The 17,110-nt window shown below is 40.0% G+C and overlaps 1 protein-coding gene across 1 annotated transcript in view; it reads right to left on the bottom strand.

Annotated features, from left to right (window-relative positions):
- Positions 1-17,110, bottom strand: part of LOC117559148 (ankyrin repeat and sterile alpha motif domain-containing protein 1B-like) — a 150,599-nt gene that overhangs the window by 80,906 nt on the left and 52,583 nt on the right. Inside the window, exons 2-3 of the mRNA XM_034235823.1 lie at positions 11,777-11,857; positions 8,832-8,988 (exon numbers count right to left, since the gene is read on the bottom strand). Of these exons, the coding sequence (XP_034091714.1) occupies positions 8,832-8,988; positions 11,777-11,857 (238 nt within the window). The remainder of the gene's footprint in view (positions 1-8,831; positions 8,989-11,776; positions 11,858-17,110) is intronic.

Below are 17,110 nucleotides of genomic sequence, written 5' to 3'. Positions count from 1 at the left end.
CTTGCATTTAAATAACTGTTTGGATGTGTTACAGTTAGGATTTCGTCCAAACCACAGCACTGAGACTGCTCTTGTAAAGGTCTTCAATGACATCCACTTAAACACAGACAGTGGCAGAACTTCAGTGTTGTTATTATTAGATCTCAGTGCTGCGTTTGACACTGTTGACCACAACATATTACTAGACCGATTAGAAAACTGGGTGGGACTTTCATCAACAGTTCTAAATTGGTTTGAATCCTACTTAAAGGACAGAAACAACTTTGTTTCGATAGGTAAATACAAATCTGAGTTGACAAATATGACATGTGGGGTTCCTCAAGGCTCCATCTTGGGGCCTCTTCTCTTTAACATCTACATGCTACCACTGGCTCAGATAATGAAAAACAACAAAATAAGTTACCATAGCTATGCGGATGACACACAAATTTACATAACCATTTCACCAGGAGACTATGCTCCAGTTCAAACACTGAGTAAGTGCATTCAACAAATCAATGATTGGATGTGTCAGAACTTTCTCCAATTAAACAAAGAAAAAACTGAGGTAATGGTTTTTGGAGCCAAGGCAGAACGTATAAAAGTTAGCACTGAGCTTCAGTGTACAATGTTCAAAACAACAGATAAAGCCAGAAATCTAGGTGTAGTCATGGACTCTGACCTGAGTTTCAACAGTCACATTAAAACAATTACTAAATCAGCCTATCACCTAAAGAACATATCTAGGATTAAAAGACTAATGTCACAGCAGGATTTGGACAAGCTTGTCCATGCATTCATCTTCAGTAGACTGGACTACTGTAATGGTGTCTTTACAGGTCTCACTAAAACATCTATTAGAAAGCTGCAGCTGATTCAGAACGCCGCTGCTCGAGTCCTCACTAACACTAAGAAAGTGGATCACATCACTCCTGTTCTGAAGTCTTTACACTGGCTTCCTGTGTGTCAAAGAATAGATTTTAAAATACTGCTGCTGGTTTATAAAGCACTGAATGGTTTAGGCCCAAAATACATTTCTGATCTTCTGCTAAATTATGAACCATCCAGATCTCTCAGGTCTTCAGGGACTGGTCAGCTTTCTGTCCCCAGAGTCAGAACTAAACATGGAGAAGCAGCGTTCAGTTATTATGCTCCAAATATCTGGAACAAACTCCCAGAAACCTGCAGGTCCGCTGCAACTCTGACTACTTTTAAGTCCAGGCTGAAGACTTTTCTTTTTGTCGTTGCTTTTAATTGAAACTGAACTGTTGTGTTCATCAGTAAAGTGGAACTTCTGTGTGAACTATTCATATCTTAAACTGCACTGTAACTTTTTATTCATGTACTTTTTATTCATGTATTTTTTCTTTTAATGTTTATTTTATTATCTTTTACTGTTTTTAAATGCCTTTGTCTGAATGTCTTTCATTTTTGTAAAGCACCTTGAATTGCCTTGTGTTGAAAGGTGCTATATAAATAAACTTGCCTTGCCTTGCCTAAAATGATTCAGGCAACTGAATCTCCAAAACAATTAATATATAAATCTTATAAAATAATAATTCATGACCTTCAGGCATAGTAATAATAACATCTAAAAATGTACCTTACTACTAGGGTTGCCAGAAACTGACCATGATTAAAATCGATTAATCGGCAGCCCTGGCGATTAATAATCGATTAATTGATCGACCGATCGACCGATCGACCGACCGACCCCCCCCCCCCCCCCCCGCGGGAGAAAAAAAAAAAAAAACTCAGACAAAAGGAATTCCGTTTTCTTTACTGGAACATGTTTAACAGTACAAACAACAAACATGCATTGCACGCATGTCATCACAACGACGTGGCCTTGAAGTGAAGTTGGTAATGGCCGGCTGTGCTGCGTCTTTCTCTGTAACCTCTTTGGCGTGCTTCGCACTCAAATGCGAACGCATTGTTGAGGTTGAGCTGTGATAGACCAACGTCTTTTCGCAGAGCTTGCATTTAACTTCCTTTGGACTTGTAAGTTCGAAGTAGTTCCACGAGGAGGAACTCTTTTTACCTGCCGCTTTGTTCATCTTTAGTCGCACGTGTGAGGGAGAGGGGGGGTGGGGGCGGGGTCGGTGTGTAGCGTGCTGCAGCAGCAGTCTGCTCTGCACTCAGGCTTCCTCCAAGTTTACAGTAAAACAAACTGGTGGTGTGACCAATGGCCATTTACAATTATTAATACTATTACTATTATTAGCATTAGTCTATATTTTGGTTGAAACTAAGCCAGAAAAAAACAAAAAATTAAATATAATCGATTTTTAAAAATAATAATCGATTATGGAGACTGTAACGATTAATCGATTAATCGCTGGCATCCCTACTTACTACTAGATCTGTATTCACTGATGTTTGAAGTGTAGCATTTTCATAAATTCAACTGAATACACACACTTTTAATTTGATCAATATACTCTATAAACCCCCCCACCAAAGTGTCATTTGTCATATTGCGCTCAAACCATATTTTCTCAAATTCATACCGCTGCAGTGCCCTTCAGCGAGACACACAATCTGCTGCTCTGAAGATGAAATGTGAACTCTGATCTACCTTTAGGGCAGGCAACTTAAAGAAAAAACATATTTTCCATTTTCTGTCAAACACCAAAAGGGAAAAAGCTGCAAACGTTTTTCTGTGTTTTCATATGACACCTCAATCAACACGCTCACACTTAATCGTCTGTTACACATTCTACATTTATTTTACTCAACTTTAATTAGGAAGCCGACGGAGCGTGTGGGAAAACATATGACATATAGCTTATTTCATAAAAAACGTATTTTCCCACGCTGGCTTCTTGAGTAGCTTCACACAGAGTTCACATGTTGACCGTCAGGGAACACATGGTTTCCATTTCATGTGTGGTAACAGCATGTCTGTGCAGCCTGTAGGATGTATACACACACAGGCGCTAACACACATAAACACACAGCAGGTGAGCCACCTCATGACCTTTGTCTTGGTTCACACAGCCTCTGGGCTCCCAGAAGGCCGCGCTGCACCTGGAGAAAGGCCTGCTGGAAGTATTTAATCTATGCATGCTTCCACACATGTGAAGCACAGCACCTTTGTCTTGGTTCACACAGCCTCTGGGCTCCCAGAAGGCCGCGCTGCACCTGAAGAAAGGCCTGCTGGAAGTATTTCATCTATGCATGCTTCCACACATGTGAAGCACAGCTGGCGCACTATTATAATCCCTCTTATTATCTCCCATGATTATTTGCTGCTGTTCTACTTTCTCCTCCTTTGGGAGCACAGGAGGGAGAGATGAGTAGTATTACATTATAAAGAAACCAGCTTTAGTCCCTGTGCAACACAGAGGGACATACTTGACCTAGTCAGTCACCCACACACACACATAATAACCCTTAAATTGACTAGTACAGAGGAGGTTGTGTGCCGGTTCTCACACACACACACACACACACACACACACACACACACACACACACACACACACACACACACACACACACACACACACACACACACACACACACACACACACACACACACACACACACACACACACACACACACACACACACACACACACACACACACACACACACACACACACACACACACACACACACACACACACACACACACACACACACACAGAATCGGTCAGGCACAAGCAAAATAATCTTTATAATCCAGCTTTGCTCAGGGCTAATATGTCCTGGTGAAATACACAGTGGTGTAAAGTAACTAAGTAGATTTACTCAAGTACTGTACTTAACTTTGAGGGACATCTACTTGACATGAGTATTTAAATGTGTTGCTACTTTGTGCTTCTACCCCACTACGAAACAGAGTTAAATAGTGTACTTTTACTCCAATACATTCATTTAGAACCTTTGTTACTTTGCAGATTTGGATTAATGATGTGAAATATGATCAAGTCTTAAATCAGACTTTAGTTCCACCTGGAGTAAATTCACAAGCTACCCTGCAGTATAAAAAGTCATTCAAACTAGCTGCACCTTTACCAGCTTTGAGAACACTTTAATGATCAATCATTATAAAACATATCATATATATTATTCTGGAATGGACCTGCTTCATGAGTACTTTAACTTTTGGTACTTTACGTTTATTTGATGCCAATACCTTTGTACTTTTACTTGAGTAACATTTTGATTGCAGGACTTTTACTTGTAACAGAGTATTCCTACACTCTGGTACTTCTATTTTTACTTAAGTACAACATCTTGGTACTTTTTCACCTCTGGAAATACATCACCATAAGTCAGTCAACATACTCTGTCTCGATGCACGTCCTTCTAAGTGTTGCTGGTTGGAATACGGGGGTCCGGAAGTTTCTAAACATGGGCCTGAGGGTTAGGGTTATGAAGTCATGAAGTATTTTTGTTTAAGCAGGAGAAAACCACACTAATGTTATTCTATTCTATAATAAAAGCTTCCAGCAAAATCAATGTTATCCTGTACAGGCCTTTTGCAATCCAAGAAATATTTTTTGCCAGTTATCTTACGATACAGACATAAAGTGAGGCATCAGCTCATGAGTGAATCTGAGCGAGAGAAAGAGAGATCACAACAAACAACGCCTCACAACGCCAAACATGCAATTGGCCCAGCAAGTCGAGCGCGAGCCTCAAGTAAACAAGCAATCTTTCACATCCATCCCTGCCTCACTGTCTCTCACACATACAAACACAAACATAAACACACAGTGTGTTATGATCTTCCCCAGTCAGACTGCCTCCTCTTTCTCTCTCTCTCACACACACACACACACACACACACACACACACACTTCCCCACAATAAACAAAAACAGCTGTGAATGGGGAACTACTGGGACCAATTAGGCAGTAAACAGTGGGGCTGGAACTGGTTTACCGCCAGCTAATGACATCCACTAACCTCCAATAATCCTCTATTGGCTGCTTCGTAAAAGCGGCCCACCTACACACTTCCCCTACTTCTCTTTCCGTCAATTTCTCCTTACGCTCTCAAGACCTTTCCCACTCATTTCTGCTCCTTCCTGTGTCCTTCTCTAGACACTCTTTGCCCCCTTCTGTTCAAAAGGTGAGCAGGAATGCTGTGTTTCTCTCGCTAGTGGAAGTAAAGAGCTGATATTAAGACAAACAGCGTGCCCCTCTGGAGTCAACTGATAAAACCTAGCAGCAAACACACACTCCACCTCTGACACGAGTAATGGTGTGTGTGGGCAGAGAAATATGGTTGAGAATGGCGTAATGTGCAGCCAATGGCTTGCTGGATGATGTGTGAGAGCGTGTGTGGGGACTCAGTATATCACCCTGACTAATGTATGCAGGCGCTGCTCTCTACAGCAGACAAGACAGAGAGCGGGGAAATATGGGGTTAGGCATCGTAAACACACCAACATGCTATGAATCGTACGCTCAGATTTATGCCTGCAAGACGAGAACAACTGTATCCACCCACCGTCAACGCGCAACTGCAATACTACTGTACAAGTATGCATCACATCGCAGTATACAAATTAGAGGAACTCAAATTCAAGATTTGTAACTCAATTGGTTAATGGGTGCTGTATATTGTGTATTATTACTTTGTGAATAAATCACTGAATGTACATGCTTTGTATTACTTGCTTTTGTGGGAAAATCAATGAAGATATTTACAAAAAATGTCTGCTTAAGGCATACAAATTAGGGATGCACCGAATATTCCGCCACCGAAAATTATCGGCCGAAAATGGTTAAAAAGGCCCTTTCGGCTTTCGGCCGAAAGGGTTTTAGCACCGAAAAAATATCACCGAATGTCAGAACATGCTTACGTTGGTAACCTAACGTGTTGTTGTGATGACGTAATAAAGACGCGGCGACCATGCTCGCGGCTGGCTCACAGGGGGGGGGGGAACATTGACCTTTGTCATCGAGATTGCCCTGAGCCTTTAACAAATCGTATTAAATAATCTGATGACAGACTGTAAACAGAATAGCTGAAATTTTAACAAACTAAATAACTCAGTTACCTCTAATCATTAACCCATGTTTGTATAATGTAGTTAACTCCGTGTGTTGCTGCTAGCATACATAACACCTGACGTGGAAACGTTACTCGTGGTGGAGCTACAGAGCTGCTAGAAAGACGGTCGAACCCGGTACATTCCTCCGTCTGCATGCGGTGCACTTTTGCTAAATGTTTAGACAAATTGCTCGTGCTTACATGCTAAAGTCTTATTGCACTTATGGTAACAAGTATTCTCCACATCGAGACGGGTAAAGTTTAACCACACCTCGGAGCGCGTTCTCTCCGCCATCTCCGCAGTGTGCTCCGCTGCATGTAGCAGCTGCGTGTGTGTAAACTGCCCCGCCCCCTCGCACACAGACGGGGGAGAGAGATCTCGTCTGATCGAAAATACATCATAGACGCATTTGTTGTCTTTGCATATTAGAAACGAGTTGGCGACACTAAGACTGCGATATCATGTTTTTTAGCAATAATACATGACATATATAAATGTACTGTATGCATTCAAAAGTGCTGAATAAATGTTTTATGGACCCATAATAGTGATTATTATTTAAGTTAAGTTTTGCCATAATCATGTCTATTTCCATAATCAGGTAGCTGAACAACATTGGTAAAAAATGTATACATTATATATATATATATATATTTCTATTAATCATTTTCGGCCTTTCGGCATTCGGTTTTCGGCCAACTGTTTCCTATTTTCGGTATCGGTTTCGGCCAAGAATTTCCCATTCGGTGCACCCCTAATAAAAATGAACACTGCCCCCTTAGAGCGAGTCATGCTGTAGTCTTTGTGTGTTGCTGTTTCTGCGAGCAATAGTGGGAAAGACAGCAGAGGCCTGATAAACTCACCGTGTTAATTACATAGAAACTGATAACTAGATAAAACCAGTCATTTCCCGTTTGTTGACAAACGAGGCTCCAAGTCACACGTGTGATACAGAGTGAGATACAGGGGAAGCAGAGCAGGGTAATTCGATGATTTGAAAGTGAGGTGTTGATGAGAACACCACAGCGAGTAACATCTGTCTCCCTTTGAACTTTCTTTGAGTGCAAAACTGACTTAAACTTAGTCTTGCCTCCTAGACATACTGTACAAAGCATTAGGGTTTAAAAAACAATTAAATACCGCAAGAAAACACTACAACACAGAGAGACTGTTTCTATGTTTCATGAACAAAGAGCACACTTTAACACACTGAGGTCAGCATCCATGCACATTTTGTTCTCTATCAGCAGCTTCCTCCCTGTCCGTGTCCACGCCACCTGCACAGCAGCCCACTCAGCTCGACGTGGAAAATGACCTGACGTGTTCACTTGCTGACAAACCTCCTCATTTGAGGGGCAAGGGACACCATTTATCACAGCAAACAATTAGTCTCTAACAACTCTCCGAGGGAAACGATTTGGCTAATGGTGACAGAGGAAAATGTGCTTATTATGCAGAGTAAATAACGCTCCAGTAACCTGAGGGGTCCATTACTGTGTGCACCACCAGCAGGGGCAGGAATATGGAAAAATATATCTACACTTCCTGTGTGCCTCATGCTCACCTGACCCTGTCGTGTTCGGTTCAAATCTGACCAATTTACTACTTTCATCAATCAAAAACATAGTGTTTTACATGTGACTGCCTTAAGGCCTTATGATATCCTCCACAGTAAGCATTTGAACATATAACATTGCTGATCACCAGTTTTATTGAATTTTGAGTGGTTAAATCAACTATGTAACACCAACAGAATAAAATGACCTCCATAGGAAATGAATTGGTAACCCTAGATTATGTTCTTCCATCAGATAGTACACAGCCAAATCGACAAATGTTCATTTTGGAGTACATACTGAATTTGGAGGACCAGTATACATGAGACCTTGTATACAACTTAAAAGGGCGTTAAATAAAATGTGGTGACAATTAATAGTTTTTGTGTTAATGTAAGAGCAGTTCAAACCGAACCCCATACTAAGGGCGGGATAGATGAACATGACAGGAGGGTTAAAATGACTGAGCCATGACATCATCAACATGCTGCGAGCAGAGATGGACAGGAAAAGAGTGAGGGAGGAGGAGAAGGTCATTTGCTGATGAGGGATGACAGCAGTGGCAGTGGCAGGCTGCCCCCCCCCCGGCTGTCAGAGAGAGATCAGCAGGAACTGTGAAGGATGGCCTCTGTTGGACAGGAGCCATAAAGAGAGGCAGGCTGGTTCAAATGCCCCGGGAAATACCAGTGATGAACTCAACTTTAATTCAGCTGATCAGACCTCTCTTGTTCATGAACAGTTACAGCACACAGGGAAAGTGTTTTGGCATTTATCAAACAAGTCAGGGCTTCTACACTTCCAACTAATCATATGGCTTCTCTGAGCTAAAGGAATCCAGAGTGTTAATGATGCTCCTCTCAGTGCAGTGAACTCAGAGATATCAGAGGTCAGGGCTAGAGGCATTTAGAGCTGATACAGAAACGTCTGACCCGAAACCACCCTAATAAAGGGATTACAGCAACACTGGCAGCAGCATGACACCCTATTAAATAACTGTAATCAAAAAAGCCGCAATATAGCTTAATAATAATATCCTGCGAACACAAAGTCAGAGGAACTAATTTGTTTATACACTTCTCAGACTAATTAATTTTAAAAAAGGCCTGTAGACAAAAGAAAACACTTTTCTAACCAATTTAACGATGTAATGTGTGGTATTATGGGCATGTGTTGGACTAAAGAAAGACAACTAACTGATCAAATATAGGATGAATAACCATTTTCTCACGTCAGCATTAAAGATGGGGGTTTTTGAGAGGATGAGGATGCTGTTGGGGGTTTACCTGTTGGTTGACGCGGCACTGCGAGGGTCCGTGGTGGATGAGGATGCGGACGATGTCCACATCCCCCCGCCAGGCAGCCAGGTGCAGCGGGAAGCATCCTTTACTGTCAGAGAGGTTTGCGGCTGCCTCAAACTGCAGCAGCTTCAGCACCACCTCCCTGAGAGAGGCAGGACAACATATCAGCACAGTGGGAGACACATGGAATAGTGTCCCCTTTTCCTTTGAAAACAGCTAATCAAACATATTTAACACCTTTTTAAACATGACATAAATTAACTAGGACGAGCAACACAGAAGGAACATTAGTTCGCACTGACTACTTTAGAGCAGATTTCTGTATAATAATTAGTCAGTATGGAGGTGTCAGGTTTTGCTGATGGTAGATTGTTGTGTTGACTTTTGATGATGTTTTTGGTTTCATGTTACTGTAAGCAGCTGAGACTCACAGACCATCTATTGTTTGGTAATCTCCTCCTTTCTGCCATGGGCTACAAAAAGAAATGCTTAAAGTGTACATGTTTTCTTTGATAATAATTGCCATGAGTAAAATAATAAATATATATATTGAAATTGGTTGTGTTTCCTCTTATATTCAGTGCTAATCTCTACAGATATTCATTTTCTCCTGGTAAAAACAGTTCACACTGTTTTACAATGTGTTTTTTATACATAAAATGTTTGCTTAGCTAGGCCTAACATTAAAAATAAGAATTTTGGTAAATGCTCCATAATTTATCATCAATATCCTCTATACTTCACATATTTCAATCCGAGCTTCATTGTTTATTTGAAGTGTAACACCTTTAACAAGTACAATGATGAGGAGGGTGATCTATTTTTCATCAACACTGGATACAAGTCTGGATGGATTAAAAGCAGAGAACACATTTCATTATTATGAAAACATAATTTTGCACTTTACAAATACATGCAAAAGACAAAATCAAGTGAGTTGGCTGTATTTGATCAAATAAAAGATGGAATGATGTATGTGAACATTTGCACTCAAGGCTGAAGCACAGAGTATGAGTGTTTTAGTTTGTGCTAGACAATTTTAGCTGCCCTTGTTAATACCAGTGTCCCCTTTTTACTTGTTATTTTGACTGAATAGCTAGATCTGCATTCTTAGTACATGTGATGCTGTCAATAACAGTTGGCACTTATTTAAAGCAGCTAGTCTGAACCAGGCTCAGGTCATGAAGGGATTCACAATGTTAGGAATGAATTCAGACTATAGCAGCCTATAGAGGAAGCAGTGGAGGCACAGTTCCACTGGAAATGATTATCAATAATTTAGAGAAGACAAACACATGTTCCCCTCTAATAAAGTAATCAGAGCTATTACACAAATACATTGAGCGGTAGTGCCTGGGTTTTGCTAGAATTAATACTGTTTGGTATCAGGAAGTGTAGAAATGTCAGGGGGGGGGGAGTAAAGGGCAGAGGCTCTCCTAGGAGCCGGCGTGAGAACAGCCCCTGATACTTAATGAACTGCTTTCTTAATTATTAATTTATCGTATATTTATAGTATTCACTCCGGTTTAAGTGGCAGTTGTAGAGCAAAATCCCACTGGGGGGATCTCAGGGTCGAATAAGAGAATACTCAACTTCTTGGCGATTGGATTAAGCTTGCTTACTTCACAAAAAGGCTTTTAAAAAACTCAACATGATCTAAAAACAACAGCCTGAATAACACATCTCTGAATGCACTGCTGCACCAGGTTTCTTCGGTCTATATCTTAATTGCTAGTTCTCTCTGCTTTCCCAACTAAACGTTAAATCATTCCTCTTGGAGCTTTGTGTTGGCGGCCTCATTTCCACTGTGAGGCTGCAGTCTTCTCTCCCTCCCCACTCTCCTCCCCGGTTGATCCCAAGGAGGAAATCCACATAATTGCCCCCAAAACACAGCACTAATCCTTCAGTTCCGCAGAGCTGGGAGAGTGGTCAGGGCTGCAGATAATCCACACTGTGGAACGGATTTCACAGCAGCCAGGTGAGGAGAGGAGGCTGCACTAAAGCTCTTTGCAGATGCATTGTGTATGCTATTTTGGCATATAATATACATATATTATTATTACTAGTGGCTTCTACTTCTTAAGTATGGTCCCTGGTAGACCCCTACACATATAACAACAAAGACTACTATAACACCCCTTGTTATGCAATACTAATTATGTTCAATATATGCAATATATATATATATATATATATATATATATATATATATATATGCCATTCATAGCTGCCATATCACTCAGAACTGTTACAGTTTGTTTGTATTATCTTTAATATGTTATGCATGCTTCTTGGTTAATATTACATTTAGTTTGGCTGTTTTCTTCCTGTAACAAATACAAATGTTCTGATTCTGAAGTATTCCATTCCAACAAGAATCTGTTATTATGTAAATATACACTTTTATTTGATTTACTACTGTATCTACCTGCTACAACACTTAATTCCACAATGTTACCCTTGTTTTATTGTATACATTCTGCTAACTTACAGTACTTATTATCCCTGAATGTGTATATCTGTACATGTTTTTTTAAATACTATGTGCATACCTTTGTATCTAATAGTGTGTTATTATTTTTTTGTATTCTATCTATACATGTTGTAACAATGTAAATTGCCCATCTGTGGGACGGATAAAGGAATTATAATGTGTCTGATTTCATTTGGAGAGTAGAGGTATATCATGGCCTTTGTGAAAACCGAAAATGCATTTTTTTTTTAAAATGTAACGACTGATTGTTTATTTATCAAATGAAAACACTTCTAGTTATTTGAGGTTCAGGATTAAGGACTTAACACATATCACATCAGGCACATACATGTATTGAAACACATATATATCATCACTCTTTTTTAACTGTGCGGCACTTTGATTTATATCTCATTTCTGTTAGAATAAAGAATAATTATGTTATATGCAGTCTTACCTGTGTCCATTTAGTGAGGCGTGATGTAAGGGTGTGTATCCTGTGCTGTCTGTGCAGTTGACATTCAGGCCCTTCCACATGCTGCAGAGAAAACAAACACACATCAGAATTAAACCCTAAAAAGTGAGACTGCTTGATACTCTGTGTTGCTTATGAGACATTGACACACACATTTGGAACTTCTTCTTGGTCAGAAAACATGAGACGGACAGTTAAAAATGTTTATTTCATCAACTTGTTTGAGCTTCTATCTGCTGCAACTGCTCTGCTTCAGACCCAGGAAGTGTCAAACCACACCCAGCCAATTAGGAGTCACTTCATCGTGGAATGTGCCAAGTGTTGGATAGGTAGAGGGGTGGTGTAACAAAATTCTGTTCCTAAACACTATCTACCATTTTCTACTTTTATAACAGTTAGTTGATATTTGTGTAGTGGTAAATGTACATCTATTAAAAACATATGCATTTTTGCTGTGAGTTACAATGGATACGAATGGGTTTTGAGCTTTTTCAAGAAGATTAAGAATGGCAGGAATGCTTTCTCCATACCGAGTTATTTCCTTGTTTTCCATTTACTTGTTTTCCATTGCAAGTTTTGGGTTGTGTTTCAAGTAAAAAAAGTACAATTTTGACGTGTTTGGATCTGATGGCAAAAAGTATAATTTATAATACAGCCAGAAGTCTAATTTAATCATACTGGCAACAAAATGAGTGAGGTTGAATGTTGGATTTGAAAAAAGTCTGAGCATGCAAATAAAACAACCCAACACAGAATCTCATTAAAAAAAACAGCTATGCATATATTCACAACCACAATACTCACATATAGTAGCACACACTATTACACATATAGAGCCCAGGGTTTTCCCAGAGCTATAATTATATGACCTCTCTTTTTCACATGAACTCCTCCAAACGAGTCAGAGAAAAGTACTAATTAGTGAATTCCAGTGAGAGCAGATCAGGGAAACGCAGAATCAACTGGAGAGGCAACTGTATTAGCTTTGACCTTAAATTAAAGAAATAATTATCTGTGGCTGGAGAATATAGATTTTTTAAAATTATTTGCATTGCATTTTTCCATTTTAAGTGCTCTCCTAAATTGAAATGCACTGTACTCACACATTTTAATTGCTATACATGTGCTCACAGTGTGTATATATTCACAACACTCACCTCTAACTCTCCTTTTTAATATTACAAATGTTGTGTTTTCTGGTCATTTTTTCCTTTTGAGGGTCTGCTGCTGCAAACAGTTTAATTCAAATTCAAATTCAAAACCTTTATTTATCCAGGTAAAATCCCATTGAGATCAATGATCTCTTTTTCAAGGGAGACCTGCAGCAGTAGGTTCCACAAGAAGACATAAACAACAGAACAACAAAAGGACATCATACAGCAAAATGTACAGGGATTACAATTTACATATTTAACCACAAGTACAGGTACCAACAGCATCTGATTTTGTAGCATCCAACCGAGCTTTAAAAACATGTAGTGGTACTAGCTTGGTAATTTTCCATTCTTTTTGCAGACTGTTCCAAGTTAGTGGAGCTGCACATCTAAAAGCTTTCTTCCCTAAGACAGTCCTAGCACTTGGCACATTTAATAAAACCACAGCATGCGATCTCAGGCAATAAGTACTTTCAATTCGCAGAGAGATCAGGGAGCAGATATAAGATGGTAGTTTATCCAACATGGCTTTGTAAATGAAAAAGTACCTTAACATTGTGAAGGCAGCAGAACATTCACCGGGTTTGACCGACATCAACACACTGGTGAAGGTCAGTGCAAACACACAAAACTAAGCTTGAATTAAATGAGTTATTAAGAGGTGGCTGCACACATTGCGAACACAGTGTACTTCCATCAATAGAGCAAGTCTGCCGGAGATAAGGATGTCAACCATTTTATTTGTGCTGAATAAAATGCTTAAATAAAACAGACCTGAACCAATGAACCAAAAGCTGCATTTTAACACTAAAGTACAATTATACCTTACACCACAAGTGCATATGTAGAACTGAAACTGTCTGTTTAACCACAGATAAAGCTAAAAACACAACTCAATAAAGGAAATACATCTTTTACACATGTGTTAAACACACACAGAGGTCAGAGGGCAGGAGACCACAGACAGAGAGACACAGCACAGGTTTGTTTCTATTGGCTGATCGTTTGTTTTGGTGTGTGTGAGTTCATATTGATCACAGTGCTCTGCTGAGCCGTTTCAGCGCTGACCTACAGAACCACGAGTAGGATGTGTTATTAAAAAGAGCAGACTGCCAGAGGGTGAGAGGAGAGAGAGACAACCCACTGCAGGAGGCAAGAGAGTGATGGAGGCAGACACAGAGACAACATGGAGGGGATTTAACTCAACGGGCAACTGTTTTGGACAGATATAATTTGCTCAACATCCACCAAAAAAAAAAAAGTAAATTGTTGGTCGATGCATTTCAGTCTTTCACTGTCATTGCTGTCAAAATATTTCAGAATCATCTGATTGTGATTATTTGAGTTGACTGCCATCATTTTTGCAATATTGTTGTTTACATAATCAAAGGAATGTAAAGACAACCTAACACTGTCAAACATAAACACAAGGTTCAAACATCAGGACACAAAAAAACGATGGCAAAAAGAGCCTGACCGTGTAGATATTATTCAGTTTTATCTAGACCATTATTCTTGCTCGGGGAGGAAAGATAAGGACATGAGGTTGTGATAAGGGGTCCCTGGATTTAAAGAAGAGAGTCTCCCTGTGGGAGCAGCGGTGACAGCTCTGGAAGTTTGGCTGGAGTTGTCGCTTCAAGGTTTGCTAATTGGATAATTCACAATAAAATGTCTGAATGGAGTATGGGTCCTTTCAGAAATAAGTGGGCCCAATGACCGTTTAGGAACAAGCTTTTAAAAATATATCTGTGTGCAGCAGAGCGAGAGGAGAAACACTTTTTCAACAAGTTCTTGGAGATGTATTGACATTATGACATCAAGCAAAGCATCACATTAATCAAACCGAATAAGGGAATTGAATCGCAAGTCGCAGTTATTTAGCTAACAATTCAATTGTAAATGTGTTACTTTTATAAAAGGAATTAGATAAACCATGCATCACAACACAGAGGTTGTCAACATATGTATTCTTACAGTGTATAGCCTTACATAACAGTTGTCTTTTTATTACACATTTCCACCTTAAATCAGGCTCTAAACTGCCACATCTAGATTTCATCGAAATGTCCAATTTCATTCAGTGTTTCTAGTTCAATACCTCATCAATCACATACAACTCAACTACTTTGATGGAACCCCCCGTAAGATGCTTTCTATATCTGATAGCAGTTCACCTGAACACACACACACACACACACACACACACACACACACACACACACACACACACACACACACACACACACACACACACACACACACACACACACACACACACACACACACACACACCACACACACACACACACACACACACACACACACACACACACACACACACACACACACACACACACACACACACACACACACACACACACACACACACACACACACACACACACACACACACACACACACACACACACACGTGCTGTTACCTCCAAACACCCAATCTGTTCAGCAATTCATTCAAAAGGTGCTGCACAAAGAGTCTTTCACATTAGTAGCGCTCTACACAATCCACCCTCCCACACACCAACAAACACACCGTATTAATGCACAAACACAGCAGTCACAACACGAGCCACAACACCTTCGTCAATAAACCTGAACATACAAATATCTGTGGTCACTTTGTGAGAGTGTGTTTGCCTCACTGTGAGCTGAACAAGGTGTTGTGTTTGTCTTCCACTGTCACCTATGTGTTTCCAGTGACAACAAACACTTGCTTTACTTATTTCAAATAACAACCAGAGCCAGATTTATCAAGAATTTATCTCCAGTAACCATTATTTTATAATCTCACTGTAACACGGAATCAAATGACTGCGAGTCATTTTGGATGGGGTTACTAGTTAAGGACAGAAATTAAGATTATGCATCCTCCAGCACGTTTAAGCCATTTCCTTTGGGAGATTTACTGCTAAACTCCATCTACAGCAGCATGGGAAACTAATTTGAACCCAGTGGTTGTACCTGCAGCCCAGGATGCACAAAGTTAGCAATTAGCTAAAAGAGAGCATCAAGCTAGCAGCTAGCGACTAAGCTAATTTTCTCAGGAGTTGTTGAAAATGAGAAAAAAATAAACTGGATTTACAGTTTATGTTACTTAATCTAGCTGGCAGTGTAAACATGCATCTGTATGCTTTGTATACATGAATTGAAGGTGTTTTAAGTTTATTTACCATAGGTGTAATATAAAACCAAGCTCTTCGACAATAATAACAAATTGGATCATCATCTTCCTCTTAACAATCTTGATGAGGAGAAACTGCCCTTATAAAACATTCAAAGAGAGACTTAAATGAGTTGCTATAAAGTGTTGAGTTTATAGTTATATAAGTTTGTAGCCTATTGCTTGGTCATTTTCTTCTCAACTATAGTCCTGCCATATCCCCACAACAGTCCTTTGACATTCCTATAAAGACTTATTCTTCTCTGTTGTGGTGGATATTACATTTATATGCACTGCTGAACAGGGAAACTGCACAAAAAGTATATCTATTGAGTCCACTGCAGCTTTAAAATACCAACAGGTACAACGAGAGAGAGACTGGGAATATATAAACCACACTTTGGTGAATCACTTCCTACGGAGCTTTCTTATCACTGTTCCTTTCTGCTCTGCCATGTCCCACCTCTGAATCCCCTCACTCGGTTCAGTGCCATCACCCTTCTCCATTGTTTGCTTTGCTTTCAGTAACAGCGTTAAGCCAGCCAGCAGAGTTTAAATAGAATTAGTGGGCAATTTGAGATTAGATAATGGAGGAGAGGTGATGCAGCAGGAATGCCGACTCTTGCTGGATTAGCAAAAATATGCAGGCAATGTCCTACCTAATTAACCTCAGGAGCTTCAGCTAAGCAGGGTAGAAAAGCTGTATTTGTGTATGTATGTTCACATTTACATTCAGATTCAGTGCTGTGCTTTTCTCAGCCTCCCCCTCAAGTGTTATTCTGCATCAAATATGTCTGACTCAAGCTTTCTGAGCAGGTTTCTCTCCTCCTCTGTCTCCTACTCGCCCTATTTCTTGCTGAGGAATCTTTTTTTATTAAAGCACTAAAAAGGTAAAAGGGTCAAATGTTATGAATGGCCTCCCAGCGGGCAGAGCGATGCTGCCCTCTGTTTGAACCCTTCTTCAGTTACAGCATGGCACTTTCT

Source organism: Gymnodraco acuticeps, unplaced genomic scaffold, assembly GCF_902827175.1.
Source record: "Gymnodraco acuticeps unplaced genomic scaffold, fGymAcu1.1, whole genome shotgun sequence".
Classification (NCBI taxonomy): Eukaryota; Metazoa; Chordata; class Actinopteri; order Perciformes; family Bathydraconidae; genus Gymnodraco; species Gymnodraco acuticeps.
The sequence above is the reverse complement of the archived record's forward strand: the minus strand, read 5'-3'. Positions and strand labels throughout refer to the sequence as shown.